Source organism: Vespula vulgaris, chromosome 4 (genome assembly GCF_905475345.1).
Source record: "Vespula vulgaris chromosome 4, iyVesVulg1.1, whole genome shotgun sequence".
NCBI classification, from domain to species: Eukaryota; Metazoa; Arthropoda; class Insecta; order Hymenoptera; family Vespidae; genus Vespula; species Vespula vulgaris.
Genome location: NC_066589.1, coordinates 4547397 through 4566014, shown reverse-complemented (window position 1 = coordinate 4566014; position 18618 = coordinate 4547397). Strand labels below are relative to the sequence as shown.

Below are 18618 nucleotides of genomic sequence, written 5' to 3'. Positions count from 1 at the left end.
AGAGAGAGAGAAGGGGGAGGGATGGGAGAGGTTATATGGGATGCGAGATCGACGCAGGTGTGGCTATTTGTTTGTTGGCTAGGCGAGAGACACGGCCCTGAATAATGCCGTCCGCGCTCACCTATATGCATGGGCATACAAATCGCGTGGGTGTCTCTTCGACTACCTGGCTCTGCCCCAAGGGCACTACTTGCGTGCATTGCTAAAAGAATGTATGCGCATAGGTACGCATGTATGTATCTATGTATGTAATGTATGTATGTAATGTATGTATAGATATGTAAGTGTATAGATATGTACGTAGATACGCACATGCATACGTCACTCACGTTTTCGCACTTTTACCTGTTTAGACGTCGTAAGGCCACCCGAGAAAAGCCACCAATCTATCGTTCTTAAAACCAGAGTAAAAGGCGACGCGTTTAGCAACGATACGCGGCACCTACAAGGCGACGGACTCGAAGAAGCAAGCCTCAATCTCTCGTAATAAAATATCTTTTCGTTCTTCATTCGACAAAGGACAATATTACAATTTCCTATCGTATCCCCCTTTATATGCGTAGGTTTAATCAAATAATAAGAATGAATGAATTAATCGTTAATTCTTAAGATTTTCAAGTTAAGAGCGTGTTAAAAGCGTTCCTCCATTTTCATCGGCTTACGTACCCCTATACCTATATGTACCTGTAAAGCAAGTGGAATTCGCTCGCGTACACGGTTCTCACGATTCCACTGGTATTCGCGCGCTCGACGATTGGCTCGCGAAAGGCGAAGTGGTACGTGTAACGCGAGTTTATAGGAAACTCCGTTCGGTCGGAATGCGGCTAACGCGATGGTACGACCGCAAGTATTCGCCTCGTAAGTCTCTTTCCCTCTGGAGTTTGTTTCAAACACAATACCGTCCTGTCGGTTACGTCACGCGGCTAGGTAAGATAAAAAAAGAAGAGGGAAACGTTCAAAGCGACTAAACAGAGATATAGCTGTACGAGTTAAAAATATGATTTCACTTAAACGAGAACACGAGTTCGTTTCGATAGAATAGATTAGATTCGGTTGGTCGATCTGCAATCGAGTAATCATGCTAATCGAAAAAAAAGACGCTAGCTAATTCGTCCGGGTATTAGTATTCGTTCGAACCAATGTAACTATACGAGTACGTACATACGTATACATATGCATGCATACATATATGTATATGTATATATATATATATATACCCGCGATCCCATCTCGCGCTACACACGCGTACTTATGGCATAGTGCAAGGCATCCTGCTTCGGCTCGCTTCGACTCGCCTCGGTTACGTTCGCCTCCATTCGTGGCCGTTCGGCTCGGCGCGTAGCCGTGGCATGCGGCCGCGTCACGACGCTGGAATGTATCGAATTTCCAAGTTTGGGAACACTCTTGGCCCCTTAATTTGTGCCATGGCTTTGCTCACGCACGCGTATACGTGACAGCACGCTCGCTCGTGCGTAAATACGCTCGAGAGAGGAAAAAAAGAGGGAGGACGGGGCGGAGGGGTGGTGGAAACAAAACAAAAAAAAACAAAGAAAAAAAAACGAAAAAAGAAATAAAGAAAAAAAAAGCGAGTTTGCCCTAGGCCTCTCTCGTATGGCACGCCATGAAAACTTCTCTCCTATGGAGAAACGATCGAAAACGAGGTAGAAACCGGTGGGTAGGGGATCTCAATCTTTATAAACGATACCCTTCTTCTCCCCACCATCGTCACAAATCCATCTCGAATGGCACGCCACCTTGATACTCGTCCTATCAAAGAAAACTCAAGGCGTCGTGACCATTCTGTACGGCGCATTGTGTAACGCACGATAAAGGAATGCCGTTCGGATGCAGTGATCTAAGGAAGGTCAAACGCAAGCGTTCTTATTATCGTGTTAAAGGAACGCTTCTGTATGACTAAGGAACTCCGCCCCCTCTGGACCCTGATCAATAGACATACACGGCTTCACGAATTAATGTTAATGGACCGTCGCTGTTTGTAATTTTCGCATTTATATTTCGTATTTCATTTTCAATCTTGTTATTTTCTTCTTGTGATTTCTCTTTATTTTTTCTATTTTTTTTTCTTTTCTTTCTTTTCTTTTTTTTTTTGAATTTTCCAATTCGTTCGCGAGCGAACTACGAGAATATCTCACGTTTCCCATGTTTCAATCCAGAGTAATTGTAACTCGTTTAAAAGCTTTCCGATTTAGCCTTTCGCGTGAATTAATTCTGTTAATTGTCTTTTTTTTTTTTTTTTCTTTGATATGGATAATGAAAAAAGAATTAACTATATCAGAGAAATATTTTCGATCGATTTATCGGAAACACGAAGCTATTTGTGATGATGATTGTGACACTCAGTTTGTAATGTAAAAATAAGATTGTGATACCTGTAGGAAAAAGAGTTACAGACTAATGACAGATTTTTCAAGCGATATTAATGATGACATTTGTTGTGATAATGATGAAAGCTCAGATATTGAGATTTTTATGCGAGAAAATAAAAACGAAAAATATATTCATTTCGATTGATTACGAGCTAGATATAGTTAATCACTTCATAAATAGATTACCTGATAATTTCATTTTTTCTTCCGATAACGATCATTAGTTAACAGAAGAGAAGAAATAATTTTTTAAAAACACCTGACTATCGTATATGATTAACAATGAAATATTTCACCAACGAGATGTCTATTAACCTTTCTTTTTTTTTTTTTAGATGTCTGCCATTTTAAAATCGAAAGTCCTCGTCATATATTCTCTTTTTTTTATGTCGTTTTGATCTAAACCTATAAAAATATACCCTACGGATTGCTTTTACGAATTGAAATTTTCATATGAAATTTAAAGATCTACAATTTATAGTAGCTTCGAAGATAATCGTCTGTTGCACTTTCCGCCATATACCGTGAGTACAAGGAACTCCCTGCTGTCGTACCTAATAAACGAGCAAGGAGTCATTAAGGGAGCGAGCAGCACGACGTGTTTAATCGTAAGACGTGATAGCGACGTGTCTTATAATTAGACCCTGGGTTCTATCTACCTTTCTCTCGGGCGAACGTTACTTTATCATCTTTTTAAAATTGACATGAATTTGACACCAACGCACGCGTACCATGACACGAGAAAGATCATTATCGCATTCGACCATAGTTTATCGTTAAAAGCTTAGCTCGTATAAACGAGACACCTGCTCCATTGGAGAAAGAAAAATAAATTTGTATTATCTCTCTCTCTCTCTCTCTCTTTCTTTATCTCCTTCTTTCTTTCTCTCTTTTCCCATCGTATGGTACACCATCGACCTATGACGTAATCAGTCAGCAAATGTGTTTTCTATAACAGATTCCTGTGAATTCCGTCTAAAAGAAGATAGGACTGCACAAACACGCACACGTATATACACGTACATAGAAATAACAGAAAGAGAGAGGGAGAGAGAGAGAGCTACAAAAGCATTATGCGTAAACTATAAACACAGACTGCATTTTTAGCAAGTCTTTCCAGATAGAAAGAGAAGATAAAAGAAAACACGGTAAGGTAGAAAGAAAGAGAGACAGAGAGAGAAAGAGAGACAAATAGAGACAGAGAGATTCCGTGAAGAGATTTTTCTAAACACAGATGGCAAGCAGATGCCGTTGGCACGATGCGTTATGAACGTGAGATTGTGCCGGGAAAAGTGGTTCTCGTTCCTGCGTTGCAACGTACTCGAGACGCAACCCAACGCATTCTTTGCTTCGGGATCGCGAGGAAAAAGATCCTGAACCGAAGAAAGACAGAAAGAGAGAGAAAGAGCACTTGCCCTCTTCTTCATCTTCGTAGAACTCGTCTCTGAAAGATTTCGAGCAAGGACGTTCGTCTGTCATTTGTACGACAAAAAATAAAGAAGATACGTCGACCCTTTTGAATTACCGAGTAGGATTGCTCCTAGCAAGGAAAGAAATTTCATTTGGTGATCTCGTTAAACGAGCCTGGCCGTCAAACTTTTCGAGATATTTATTTCCTTTGTCGTTTTCTACCTGAATTAAACATGGCGTCGTTGCGAATCTCTAACAATATATCAATGGCGAATATCGTTACTAATTTCTGTGACTGCGATACTGTGGCAGCACAGTAGTCACGTGACACGAAAAGAAGATATCGTCAACGCGTTGACTGCTGCGGGATTTTCGCAAGTCTTATCCTGAAGGTCACTCTCTCTCACTATATATGTGTGTGTGTGTGTGTGTGTAGGTAAAGATTAAATAAGACTATACTCTTATCACTGATGTTAAGTTCTTCTTAACAAGTCGTTTAGTCGGCCGAAAATGCTCTATTTTCGCTACGAAATATTACAAAAGAAAAGTTAATGATATATTCCCTCTCTGTTTCTCTTTCTGTCATGATATCTCTTATCATTTACATATATACAACATATTGTAATATACTGTAGGATATACAAACTACAAAAGTTTATGAAAGAAATACGAAATGGATGGATGATGCACCTCTCGCCTCCCCACCCACGGCCATGCAACAATTATCTCGATAAGAGATACAAAACGACGCAATAAAAAAAGAAATAATGGCAACCCAAGAAAAAAATGTTAAGCGTAACGCGATTCGTAGGTCGATAGGAATTGTAATATATTATCGGTCTATAGAGAAAAAGAATAATCGGGATAAATGCATGAAAAACCGGCAAACCCTTCCCCCTTCTCTCTACCCCTTCCCCGAAGCCAAGAGAAGAGCGTAATAGCCGTGCCGCAACGAAGAATGCACTAAAAGCAGGTTGGGTCTATTTTTAGGTACCGGCCGGGGTCGTACACACGAGGCATACATACATACATATAACATGCATATATACATATATACATACATGCATACATATTTACGTACATACGTATTTACGTGCATACGTACATACATATATATATATATACACATATATATATCATGTATATATATATATATATATATGTGCATACGATATAGAGGTGTAGAGTGAGAAAGACAGAGAAGAAAGGAGGAACTGGCTGTGAGAGATGCACAGCGTTTACTCTACCGCCCACGGGGCTACGAGGACGAACGTAGCCATGCAAGTATCGGTCGTGTGCTGCCGTGTGTTCGAACGAAAGACACCTCCGCGATGGAACTCGAGGCTCCGAGGAAGGAGGAAGGCATGCGTTATATACGCCGATCTCGTTCCTCCATCCTCTCGAGGACGGCCGTGTACCGACGAGCACCATCTACTGGTCGGATCACAAAATTTCAGGATACAAGTTCGACAGTGAACTCTCCTCTTAAAGAGAACTTATGTGCAAAAAGATATTTTACATTTCCGCCATGCTCCTACTTCGATTCCAATCGAATCTCTCTCTCTTTTTTTTTTATATTTATATATGGAGAGAGAAAGAGAGAAAGGTATACGTACCTACATCTGTATTTGTCTATGTATAGATATGTATAGATGTACGTGCATATATCTACGTTCAAACATGTCGAATGGAAAGTTATATTAGATGTCACGGCAATCACCATTTAGATATTAAAAAAAAGGAAAGAAAATTCTTACAATCCGTATTTCTTAATATATTATCGAGAAAGAAGAGAGAAGGAAAGAAAAGAAAAATGTTATTAAGACGATAGGTACAATTTGTCCGATCGAGTCGATCGATCTCGGAGTTTGATCGGAGGAGAACGAAAAAGTGGAAAAAGGTCGATCGTATCGCGGGACCATTTGAAAGGGTTCACGCATCGGTATCTCAAAATCTACTAGCCGACATTGACTATCTCGGTTCTGCCCTCGTGCGCTGGATTTATGACGTACCAGTCGTAAATCATATTTTTTCACATCGACAAACGACGGGTTACAAATTGGCCAACAAAACGGACACACCGGGCATGCAGGACCGGCTCGTCCAAAGAGAATAACGAACAAATGGAGAATCCTCTTAACGGAGCTAACAGTGAAGTCGCTACTGTCTCACCGACTTCTCGCTGTTAGATTATTTTTGCTAAAGTGAAGCGTGTCAGCTGGGGTAGGACTTCGGCTTCCAAGAAATACGCTTGCGTTTCTACAGAAATATGATCTCGCCAGGTAGTAGTCCTCTTTGTCGTCGAGAAACGCCTTTACTCGATATTCATTAACGATATCGATCCACGTGTTTATCGACTCGGGATTAAGTGTTTAAGGTACTCCTTACGAAAAAAAAAAAAGAAAATATAATAACCATAATAAAAAAAAAAAAAAAAAAAAAAAACAGAAAAAAAATAACTACGAATATTAAGTTTCGATCGTTGACTAGATCTTAAGAAGCGATCAGAGATAGTGACGTTTTTAATCATATGATTAATGGATTCGATGATAAATCATTAATTAAAAGATAGGAAAACTCATTGAATCCAAATTTCTCCCATCCGATAATTAACGGGAACTTTATATTCCCAATGAAATTTCGCCAACGACCAAATGATATATTTTCGTCGGTAAAAGTTTTGTATGAAGGGCCAACAAAATTTATCCTTTATACCAAATGCATATACAAGGATGAGGCGTGCGCGTAGACGAGGCTTCGCGCGAGAACATCGAAAGTGAAAGCGGCGGGTGGTTAATCGCCGCTTCTTCCGGACAATCTCGACGACCGACGCGACCAACGAATTCAATCGTTCGATACGTTCGCTTAAACGTCAAATTTAAATATTGCAAGGCCACGATTGTGACTTTTCTTTTCCTAAAAAAAAAAAAAAAATAGAGAAAATTAAAAAGCAAAAAAGAAAAGAAAATATATTACCCGAAAATTGAAGTTTCTTTTTCCCTTCCCATCATTTCTCTTAAATATTCGATCATGAATAAATCGACGATTGAATAATAACCATCTGAATTCAAATTTCCTATAATTGGAAATGGACGATTAAAATAGCCACTTATATACGACGTTAAATTGCGTTCTCGTATTATAAATATACGATATTGTGTTCTATAAGTTAATAACCTGTCTGCGGGATAAATTCTCAGTCTTACTGAATAAATCTCGACTGATAATGGTCGTATAAGTTTCGTAAAGTATTTTGAAGCTCTCTCTTTCTCTCTCTCTCTCTCTCTCTCTCTCTCTCTCTCTCTCTCTCTCTCTCTCTCCAACGCAAAAGATACGATCCTCGTTCCAAAACGAAGAGAGTGTTACGTTCGTTCGAATGCATGAAATTTAACAGGACGACGTCAGTAAGACCTAACGAGAACTATGTAACACAATCTATACGTCCTCGACGAGACTCGAATAATATAAGTAAGAGATAGATACGACGTAAACTTTAAAAAGCAAACATAGGAGGCGCATTCGAACGTTACTTTCTAAAAGCAATGTGGTCGGTGAGCGACATATTTCTCTCTTTCTCTTTTCCTCTTTCTGGTTCTTTTCCGTCCTACACAAGACTCCATTTCGATATCTATAAATCATATTTTTAAGTATCCAATAATTGGTTAACAAACAGACTTATCAATCGACCAAATAATATTATAATTCTAGAGATAGTTAAAAAAAAAAAATAGCTGGATTAAAGAAGGTTGATAACTTTGCATCGGACAATTACATAAAATGCTTATTAATGATACACAACAGGTGCTGCTGTATCTTGGAAAATAAAAAAAAAAACAAACTCCTAAAATTCCTAAAGAAATATCCCTTCTCATTTTCTCTTATAAAAAAAAAATATATATATATATATATTACGTCGGAAGAATTAATAAAGATCACGCCTAATTCCTGTTAACCTACATTAAAAGTGCATTAAACCGACGATTAATAATCGAAACGACATAATGGTTCAAACGATAATCTTCGAAGGTAAGACCTCGTGGAAGGTCAATAATAATAACGAAAAAAAAAAAAAAGAGGAAGAAAGAGAAAAGATTCAATACGTGATTTTATCTCGGACATACGTTCCAATAAGACCGATAAGATTTCGAAATCGTCCGCGCGAATCTTCTTTGAGCGCGCGGATGCGAACGCGCTGCTGTGACCCGTCTTTTCTGCATTCCGCGAGAATTCCGAAAGCGCAGGATATTTCACGATATCTATATAAGTGAGCGTAGTCATGGTGAAGTAGTAGCAGGGTAGTGGTAATGGTAATGCTGATGGTGATGGTGGTGGTGGTGGTGGTGGTGGTGGTGGTGGAGGTGATGGTGATGGTGGTGGTGATGGTGATGGTGGTGGTGGAGGGTCGGCGCTAGGTTCGCTACTCTCGCCGCTCTCTGCTTGCCGGCCAAGCCGCGAGAAATTCCAAGCAGGTTCGTAAACACCAACGCGAGATTCCCGCACGCACGTACGTATGTACGTATGTACGTTGGTACGTACGAACGTACGTACGTAAGTACGACGCACGAATGCACGCTTCGCTTCGTCGCGACGACGACGAAGAGATGGACGAGAGAACGCATCCTCGCGTAGCCAACTTCAAGGCATATATGCAGCGCTATAGCAAGAATGCTATCAATGTCAGAGAGCCAATGTGACTAAGTACTTACTCTCGAGAAAACGAAATGTCAAGCGTGGTGCGTTCGCTTACCTGCATCGAGAAATTCGTTCGCTGAGAAATATGCTCGATGCAGTAGAGAGAGAGAGATGCCGAATAAGAAAAAAAAGATAGAGATAGTAAAAATGTAGACAAAGATGGCAACGGAGGAGAGAGGAAGAGAGAGAGAGAGAGAGAGAGAGAGAGAGAGAGATAACAAAGAAGAAAAGAAAGGCGCAGGGATAGTAAAATATGAAGAAAGATGGCAACGAAGAAGAGAGGAAAAGAAAGAGAGAGAAAGAGAGGAGAGAGAAAGAAGAACGGGCCGATCCTGATCAGTGCAGATTTCTCGCGTTTTTCGCGGCGCTGCGCGGCGCTCGCGGCTGTGCGGCGGCCCTGGCGCTTGGAATGCGGGCGCGGCGACTCGCGCCGGTGTGGTACGGATAGCTGCGCGCGCGAATACACGCGCGAACAACACACGCGCTCTCTCGCATGGGCGCCTTACGGGCGCGTACGTACTTACTTGCAACAGTACTTACTTCGTATCTTTGACTTCTCTATCTATTTCATTTTAGTCGAGTTCGCTCGATCGATGTTTCAAAGTGCGAGAGAAAGAGAAAAAGGGAAAAAGAGAAGAAGGAAAGGAGAGGAAAAGAGAAAGAGAGAGAGGGGGGAGAGGGAGAGAGAGGAAGAAAAACAAAAAAGAGAGTAGGAAAAAGTAAGCGGTAAGCTTCCGCGAATACAAGAAGAAGAAGGTAAAAAGAGAAACGAAGGAGAATGTAAAAGAAAAAGAAGAGACGACGTACCTGTCCCTAGGATCGATCCACGTAGTCTTCCTTGTGTTGTGATCGATGAAGTAAACCTTCCCGTCGAAATCCTGCGCGACGTCCCACCCTTCCGGTAGCGGTATCTCCCCATTCCGTCTCCTTGGCATATTTCACTGCGCTCTAAATCCATCCAAAACTCTCTATCACCGAGCGGCGGCGGTCGACGGGCGCATATCTCCGTGCGCGCGCGAGCACACGCTCGAAAGAGGCGCGCGCACACATATACGCCGCTGCGACGACGGCGCGACGCGGAGAGAAAGAAAGAGAGAGAGAGGGAGAGGGTGTAGCGTAGTAGGGTGGTAGGGTGGTAGATGACGAGCTAGGGTGGGGAAAGAGCAAACTGTCGAAGGGGAGGGGAAGCCGCGAGCGACCGGCCGCGCGACGACGACGACGACGGCGACGACGACACGACGACGACGACGACGGCGACGACGACGACGACAGCGACGACGGCAGCAGCGGCAGTGGCGGCAGCGGCGGCGGCGGCAGTGACGACGACGGCGACGACGACGACCGACGATCGACGATCGGCGACCGACGACGACCGACGACGACCGACGACGACCGACGACGACCGACGCGACGCGACGGCAGCAGCGACGGCAGCAACGACAGCGACAGCAGCAGCGGCGGTTGCGGCGGCGGCGACGGCAACAACGAAAACGAAGAGCGGAGTGGGGGGTACGGCCACTCGGTAGTTCGCCGCGAGTACGAGCACTCGAAGTGGGGGAAGAGCGACTCGTTGCTCGTCGGCGAAGCGCGACGTAGACGGCGATACGCGCTCGGTCTGCGACGAGAACGACGTCGTATGGCGATGAGGACGATCGGAGGCACTCACACCGACACAGAAACTAAGAGAGAAAGAAAGAGAGATAGAGAGAGAAAGAGAGAGCGAGCGAGAGCGAGAGAGAGAGAGAGAGAGAGAGAAAGAGAAAAACACGAGGACCGAACGCGCACGTGCACTATGTATATATTCCTTGCTACTCCGCCATCATGAATACTTCATTATCATGAGCCAAGTGACGTCAAAAGTCTCCGCCTTCGGATTCCTTTCGAGCGGAATTCCAGCGCTCTTAGAGCGCAGCCGGCCGGCTGCCGGCGGCCAGTGAGTTCCCTCCGAATCCTTAAGCGTTCCCTTTTCTTTTTTAAAAAAGAAAGAAAAAAGAAAGAGGGGAAAGGGGGGGGAAAGAAGAAACAACCCGATTACGAAACGACGGCGACGATTCGGTGTGTCGTTTGATCACCGAGGCACCGATACCGTTCTCCTTCTCGATAGTTTGTATGATTTATCGGAGCGCGCGCGTGCGCGCCTCCGCTCGGCGCATCGATCGTGTAATGCACGGGCCGGCCGGACACTGCGTTTCTCTTCGTCACCTTCCTCGTTCTCTTCTTCTCTTCTTCTTATTGTTATTCGTGACTGAAAGCGAGCACGCACGCACGCACGCACGCATGCACGCACTAACTCTCACGCACGCACGCACGCACGTCTTCTTTACGCACGAGTCCACGGCTTGAACGCGGAGCCGACGATGGCGATGACGATGTCGGTGGAGACGAAGCCGACGGAGACGATGACGGAGACGACGGCTAAAGAAGAAAGGGCGGTGTGGCAGCAGTGCGTCATCCTCTTTCGCGTACGAGTCTCTTTGACTCTCCCTTGCGCTCCTTCTTCCTCTTCCTCTTCCTCTTTTTCTTCTTCTTCTTCTTCTTCTTCTTCTTCTTCGTCTTCTTCTTCTTCCTCCTCCTCTTCTTCTTTTTCTCTTCTTTCTCGACCTTCCTTTCCTCCTTTTCTTTCTCTTCCTCGCCTTAAGACTTTTCGCACGAAGATAATAGCGTCAAAACAACGAGGTCAACGTAGCACATCGTCGTGCCCCGTACGGGACACGCCGCTATTCGAACACACTTTTCAAAGAAACGAAGAATATCCATCCTCTTGCGTTTCATCAATGCGAGCATGCGCGTATCATTGCCCGAACGTATGCACATGAGAGTCAAAGAGAGAGTGTGTATGCGAGAGAGAGAGAGAGAGAGAGAGAGAGAGAGAAATAGACAGATAGACAGGCAGACAGACAAATACAAACAGACTGATTGACAGAAACACACAGACAGACAGAGAGAGAACGAGAGAGAGAAAAAATAACAAGTCTCTCTCTCTCTCGATAGAACGAATGTTCTCCGTTGGATAGATCGGATCCGTTGACTTTTACGCGACGTCAAGACGAGACGACGCGAAGCGAGTTTCACAGCGGTGTAGACCGGCGGTAGCCGCCAGCGGCATCGAGAATTCGCGACCTGCTTTAAGCGATGCGCGCCGCTATCACCAGCTTCCAAGGGGCCGCCGCGAAGCACATTTCACCGTACTCGCTCTTCTTCCCTTCTCTGCCCCCCTCCTCTTCCTCCTCCTCCTCCTCCTCCTCCTCCTCCGCCACCACCACCTCCTCCTCCTCCACCACCTTCTCTTCTCCTTTCCGTTCTCCCTCCCCTTTTTCTCTCTTTCTCTTCCACCTTCTCCCACTCTTTTACCCTTTCTTCTTGTTCCTCATATATATACACACACTGCACGACCGTCGAATTCCAAAGATACCACCAGTTCTACCGACGTCGATCTGGAAGGCACCTTTTCTCTTGGCTTCTCGAAAAAAAACGCGAATCCGCTCTCTCTCTCTCTCTCTTTCTCTTTCTTTCTTTCTTTCTTTCTTTCTTTCTTTCTTTCTGTCTCTCTTTCTCTCTCTCTCTCTCTCTCGATCGTTCGACTACTAACTTCGCTCGGATCGCACCACTTGCTGCTACTATCTCGAACTTCCACGTACTACTCTTGACGTCGTCGAACAAAACCACGGTCGTGATCGCGTACGTCGTATGTACGTATGATTTACGTACATAGGATTTCTTCACGAATAACGAATAACTTTTTTAATGTACCTCGATAATGTAGCAACGGTTTTATACTTTTGACGAGTATTAACAGCTCGCACCAGCTACGAGCATGTCGAGTGTTTGAGACATGCCACTACTGGACGTTCATGCTGTGCACGCTCGACGATCTCTCTCTCTCTCTCTCTCTCTCTCTCTCTCTCTCTCTCTCTCTCTCTCTCTCTATCTATCTCTCTATCTCTCTCTCTCTCTCTCTCTCTTTCTCCCTCTTTCTCTCTCGCTCGTTCGGTCTTTCCTCTTCTTTCCCCGCGCCCCACTCCTTGGTTGCTCGTTCGTTCGCTTCCTCTCGCTTAACTTCCCCCTCTCTTAGCCATCGAGGAAGCAGCAACTGTTCGCAAAATATCCCCACCATCGCCGAACTCGATGATCTCTCTCTCTCTCTCTCTCTCCCCGTCTTTCTTGCACCGCGTCTTGTTCGCTCGACGAGCCGTGTATCGCTCTCTCGTGTCTCTGACCGCACGAACGACGCCGAGAGCGGACGAAAGCGCAAAGCCCCCTTTCCCAATGTTTCACGCGTTTCCTACTATGTGGCGCCAGCGTACGAGAACGATGCAGGTGCGCTCCGAGATCCCTTGGATTTTCTTCGCGTACTCACTTATAACGCGTCACTCTCTCGCCACGCTACGTGTATTCACTTCCATCTCAATTCTGCTCGCTTCCTTCTTTCGTATATTCCCAATCGTTTCGTTCTTTCTATAATAACAGGGATAATACTAACCTCTCTCCTACATAAATGTTCACCATTTTCATATTACTTTTCATTTCTTTTTGCGAACCAATCGAGATAGTTGAATATACGTGTTAAAGAGAACGTCAATGAAATATCCCTTGTATCAAGAATCACGAGATACTTGTTTCATCGAAGATGTGAATTTTTAGAATTACTTTGATCGTCGATCGAAATTTAGGTTACGTTTTGGATTACGTAAAATCACTCGATCGATTTTAATTCGACCATTTCGATGTAATAGCTCTCGTCTATTTCGATCAAGCCTGTTCGAATGTTTTATTCGACCAAAGGCGATTTATCGATATCATGGATCGAATAAAATAAAAAGTTATATTCAGGTTGTCTGTTTAAAAACTGATCCTTTTCAACTTTCGTATTTCACGTCAATTTTATCGCACACGATATTATCGACTATTCGTCAATGGAAACAGATCGTGGCGCCGATATCGCAAGGAATTTGAACTACAAACTATATAGTATGTAGAATACGTTAGATGAAGACACAGTACAACTACTTTTTTTTAATTTTATGGTAGAGTGCGCTACGGAATTATATTGGATAGATTAGGAAACTGATCGAAAGCAGTATTTTAGTCGGTCAAGTAACGTTCCGTTAATATCGGCATAAAAGATAAGAACGCGCAACGACGAATCGCGATGACATTAAACTAATTGTAAATCGAACGACATAAAAAATCTGATCGAAAGAGTTCGTATTCGATACAATTTATTCTGTATCGTATGAACGATCGTTCAATAATATGCTTCGAGTAACAATGAACGGCACGTGTCGTTGGAAAGTTCCATAAGTAAAAGAATTTATTGATTTATTGATTCTCTTTGAGCAAATGAAGATAAATCGTGTCTTATCGGTATCACGATGCTACAAATCCATGTTATACCGAGCAATGTTTTTATATTTCGATATATTGTAATAAATGAAAATCAATTATACGTTTTTTATTTTTGTCGAAATGGACGTTGGAAATTTGGATCAAATCATTGGTTCGACGATAGAAAAATAAAAAAGTAAGAAACAAGTGAATTCTTGGAAAAAATCCAGATTTCAATTCGAACAGTTATGACTTATGTGTCGTTCGACTCGTATATTGGCGCTTATCATCCGCCATTTTACATATGAACATAACGCGCATGTCCGTCCGATTTACTGTGCGCTGGTTGCGAGGATTATTGCACGTTGCCAGGCAGTGGAAGTAGAGCTGAAGAGAGTTAGAATTATTACCCGAAGGTCACGAGTGTGTCTTTGAAGAGGGCTATCGCATATTCGACATCTTTTCTACCACCGGTATCGTTCGTTTGTTAAAGTCGTCTTCATCTTACCAGTAATCACGAAAAATGCTGCCCCGTTTCTTAAAACCAACTCTAAATGTTGCTCAGCAGGGAGCGAAAAGATTTTCAACGAGCACCAGGGTAAACTTTTTAAGCAAATAATTGAAACCTGCTTCTAAATTTTTATTCTCCCATTTATGATTTAGATGAAAGCGCGATTTTTTTAACGAATTTAACCTCAACGGATATTACCTTTTCAATTGATGTTATTTTGCATGTTACGTAGATTTTTGTATAAAGAAAAGATGAGAAAAAGTCGTTACGCAATCGAATATTATCCATTTGTTAATTTACTAAATTTCGGATACAGTGATTAAAGCAATGAATAACCCCAATCCTCCGAGTCAAGTAAAAAAGAAAGAATATGACGAGACTCGTGTTTGTAATTTTCGAACGATGGATACAGAAAAAAATGAAATGAACTAGTATGTACTATGAAAAGACATCGTGGGATAAAATGATTATTTCGTGCATTCATTGTAATTTGGTACATATCCACAGCGCGATGTCAAGGTCGCCGTTATGGGAGCAAGCGGTGGAATTGGACAACCATTGGCACTGCTGCTGAAACAGTCGCCTCTCGTCACCGAATTATCGTTATACGATATAGTTAACACACCTGGTGTCGCTGCTGATCTTTCTCATATCGATACGTCTTCGAAAGTTACGGGTTATGTGGGTCCAAATCAATTAAAAGATTCGCTAAAAGGTGTAGAGGTATATAAATTCTGATAAATAAATAAATTTAAATGTTTTTTATGTTTTACTATTAATATCGTGTATAGATCAAAGATTAGAACTAATCACAAGTGTTATTCTAGGTTGTTGTAATACCTGCCGGTGTACCTAGAAAACCAGGAATGACAAGAGATGACCTATTTAATACAAATGCCTCTATTGTCCGTGATCTTGCAGCAGCGGCTGCAGAAGTATGCCCGAAAGCATTAATTGCTATCATTTCTAATCCAGTTAACAGTACTGTACCTATCGCTTGCGAAACGTTACAAAAAGCTGGTGTATTCGACCCCAAGAAAGTATTTGGTGTAACTACTCTCGATATTGTTAGATCAAGTGCATTCGTCGGCGAAGCTAAGGTGAAGATTATTTAAATACGTATTATCAGCAAAGGCAATAAATTGATAAACGTCGTTTCTTTAGGGCTTAAATTCGCAAGAAGTAGTAGTACCAGTAATTGGAGGACACAGCGGCATCACCATTATTCCTTTGCTTTCGCAAACTAAACCCAGCGTTTCTTTCTCTGAAAGCGAAACAAAGAAACTCACGGAGAGAATTCAGGAGGCTGGTACAGAAGTCGTAAAAGCAAAAGCTGGTACGGGTTCAGCTACTTTATCGATGGCATATGCCGGAGCTCGCTTTACTTTCTCACTACTCAAAGCTTTGAACGGACAACAGGGAATAGTTGAATGCACATACGTTAAATCTGACATCTGCGATTCTAAATATTTCTCATCTCCTGTTCTCTTGGGTGTAAGTAGAACGTCTTTACTCTCATTTTTAGTAAATATTTGTTACTGTAATAAAATTCCTTAATGTTGTAGAAAAATGGAGTTGAAAAAATTATGGGATATGGTGAACTTAATGCTTACGAAAAGAAACTGCTAGAGGCTGCTATTCCAGAATTAAAGAAGAATATTAAGAAGGGAGAAGATTTTGTAAATAAGAAGTGAAACTGTATAGGTTGAATTTTTAGAGCTCAACTCTTCAAATAACAGGAGAGATAGCCTTGTTGATAGCTGGTTATGACATATCGATGAAACATAACTTGTTACGATTTGTGCCAATAAAACCAGCTTATCCGAATTTGCGAATTTTAATCTATGGAAACAAAGCCATATGGTTCTGTACTCTAAATTTATCACGATAGATAAATAGATTAAACTGCTGAATATTATTGTATATTTAATATATGAAAGAAAAAATAGTTATTTATAATAGACTTGAATTTATAAAAGAAGAAACAATGAAATCCAATTTATATTAGGAAGTGAATATCGCATGATTCTATTGAAGAAAAAAAAAAAATAAACAAGGAATACCCTAAAATTGTTCGGTACATTGCACAGATGTAAAATGAAAATAAAACATCTCAAATTTTAATCGTGCCTTTAACCATTATTACCTGCATTAGTCCTATTGAATCGATCATCCAAGATGTATCCCCATCAAGTTATCGTTATTACATTCAAATAAAAACAACTCTCTCGTTGTATTCATAGTAATATTTATTTATTTTTATGCTTGGTATTTTACTAGAATGAATGTTTCATTCCTTTCCATTTCTACTTATTAGCAATAAAGTGTAACAAAGAGCAGACGTTTATAGTCCGTTTATTTGTAGCTTTAAAATGTTTACTTTTACAGAAAAAGAAGGGTACTAGACCCATGTATAACCGTATTTGTTGCAATACAGAGCGTAAGAACGCGCGTGGTCCGAAAGAGATTATTAATCGAAACAACACAACAAACGCGTCAAAGTCTTGAGACTTAAGCCAGTACTCGTTCGTAGGAAGGGTTACGATTAATCTTGAATCACGATCCATCGAGTATACGTTAACTGGATACACAAAAGAATCGATCGAAATTTTCGATCTAACGATCTAATGTTGCAGTGACGTAAGTTAAATGCTCATATCCTGCGAACGGTCCGTGCGCGTGCCGTGTATATGTGTGTGTGGTGTGAGAGAGAGAGAGACAGAAAGAGAAAGAGAAAGAGAGAGAGAGAGAGAGAGAGAGAGAAAGGGTAGTAGAAGCACAAATCGGTTAGAATAGACGAGGAGATCGACCGACCAATACGATAAATCGAAAATGTCACGAGTGAATCAGAATTGAAAATTAAAGTGAAGAAAACACGTTTAGGAATAATATGTAAGTAAAGAAATCGCAATCTTCTCAAAGTAAGACTCAATAAAATCTTGATTATCAATAACGTTATCGATTATTTCAATGATAATTTAGATAATTTATCGCGACGTATTTTACCTACAAGAACCATGCTACGATCCGCATAAGAGTGTTAAATACGTTAAAAAAAAAATCAAGTCCTCTTAACGTATAGAGCGTACATAACCTCATAAATGATCATCGAGAAATTCACTCGATACAAAGCTTCACGAATCCTCATTTACGACAAACGAATATCAACATTTTTTGCCAAATTCTCAAATCAAAGGTATATCATATAAAAAATTTACTTTTTACGAGTTTCGAGGACACGTATTAGAATTAACAATATTTATTTTGCCGGCCGCTTAAAGAAAAAATATAGAATAATCTACTCGCTATTAATAATTAACATATCCCCATGTAAAACTTGGAATGGGTTGTTCGAGATAATTTCAATGTGTAATGACCTCAATGTATAATAATTATCTTTTAACGGTTTAAGTGGGATTGGCTCGAAAAAATCTGAATTCTGCGAGAATTGTACCGACTGCCGCCATTTTTACATATCTAAGATAACTGAGATTACCAAAGACGAAAACGTGACAATCGTTTGAGTTAATAATCGCAGAGTCCAATTTACATCTACATTTTCATAAATTAATCTTGATAGTTAATCTCGACGCCTTTGATATCGTGATCGCGTAACATTACGCATACATCCAACGTATCTCGTAATTAAACGAGACTCTTTCTTGACCTTTACACATCCGCAGACTTTTTTTTGTTTATTATTATAATCATTATTCCTATTAAGATTTTCATATATGAATTTTACTCGCGCTATTTAATTTCTTCTCGATATTCAACGATATCGAAAAAAGTATGTGCGTTGATCAAGTTCATCCTTTCGATAGCCTCTATTACAACTTTGAAATTTGTTCGCGTATACATACATACATACTTACGGTGTCATTATCCTTTATCAAATCCTCTTTTACTTAATTAATCTTTGCATCGTGTAAATACAGAGTGTCCTATTTTAATTGATTATTACGAATATCGTAAAGATCATTAGCGATATCGAAAATCTATGTCGATAAATCTTCATACTTAGGTTATGTTCATCTTTATATTTATAACTTCGAATATCATAATTTTTTAACAATTTCATCGATATTCGCATGAATCGGCAAAAAGGGTACACGCTGTATATATAATTATCGATTCTCTATTACTATAATATTTAGATACAAAGACTATTACTGATCGCCATCGCTTAGAATTTGTATTTATTTTCGAATTGCGTCGACGATCACGAAAGTGACCTAAGTCAAAAAGAGTATCGAATTATTCCGAAACACAAAGTGATATGTAATTTAGGAC

General features: G+C 41.1%; 2 protein-coding genes across 3 annotated transcripts in view; one reads left to right on the top strand and one right to left on the bottom strand.

The window, feature by feature from the left end:
- Positions 1-11719, bottom strand: part of LOC127062998 (protein kibra) — a 53591-nt gene extending 41872 nt beyond the window's left edge. Inside the window, exon 1 of the mRNA XM_050992104.1 lies at positions 9297-11719. Coding sequence (XP_050848061.1) covers positions 9297-9424 — 128 coding nt within the window. The 5' untranslated portion in view covers positions 9425-11719. The remainder of the gene's footprint in view (positions 1-9296) is intronic.
- A 2436-nt stretch (positions 11720-14155) lies between these two features.
- On the top strand, positions 14156-16449 carry LOC127063005 (malate dehydrogenase, mitochondrial). 2 transcript variants are annotated; one of them, XM_050992133.1, is made up of 5 exons: positions 14156-14412; positions 14833-15048; positions 15153-15425; positions 15490-15819; positions 15891-16449. In XM_050992133.1, the coding sequence occupies exons 1-5, from the start codon at positions 14338-14340 to the stop codon at positions 16017-16019; spliced, it is 1023 nt and encodes a 340-aa protein (XP_050848090.1). In that variant the 5' UTR covers positions 14156-14337; the 3' UTR covers positions 16020-16449. The 2 variants fall into 2 exon arrangements, with proteins under 2 accessions (XP_050848090.1, XP_050848091.1); XM_050992134.1 differs by lacking the exon at positions 14156-14412 and adding an exon at positions 14736-14756.
- Positions 16450-18618: the final 2169 nt, after the last annotated feature.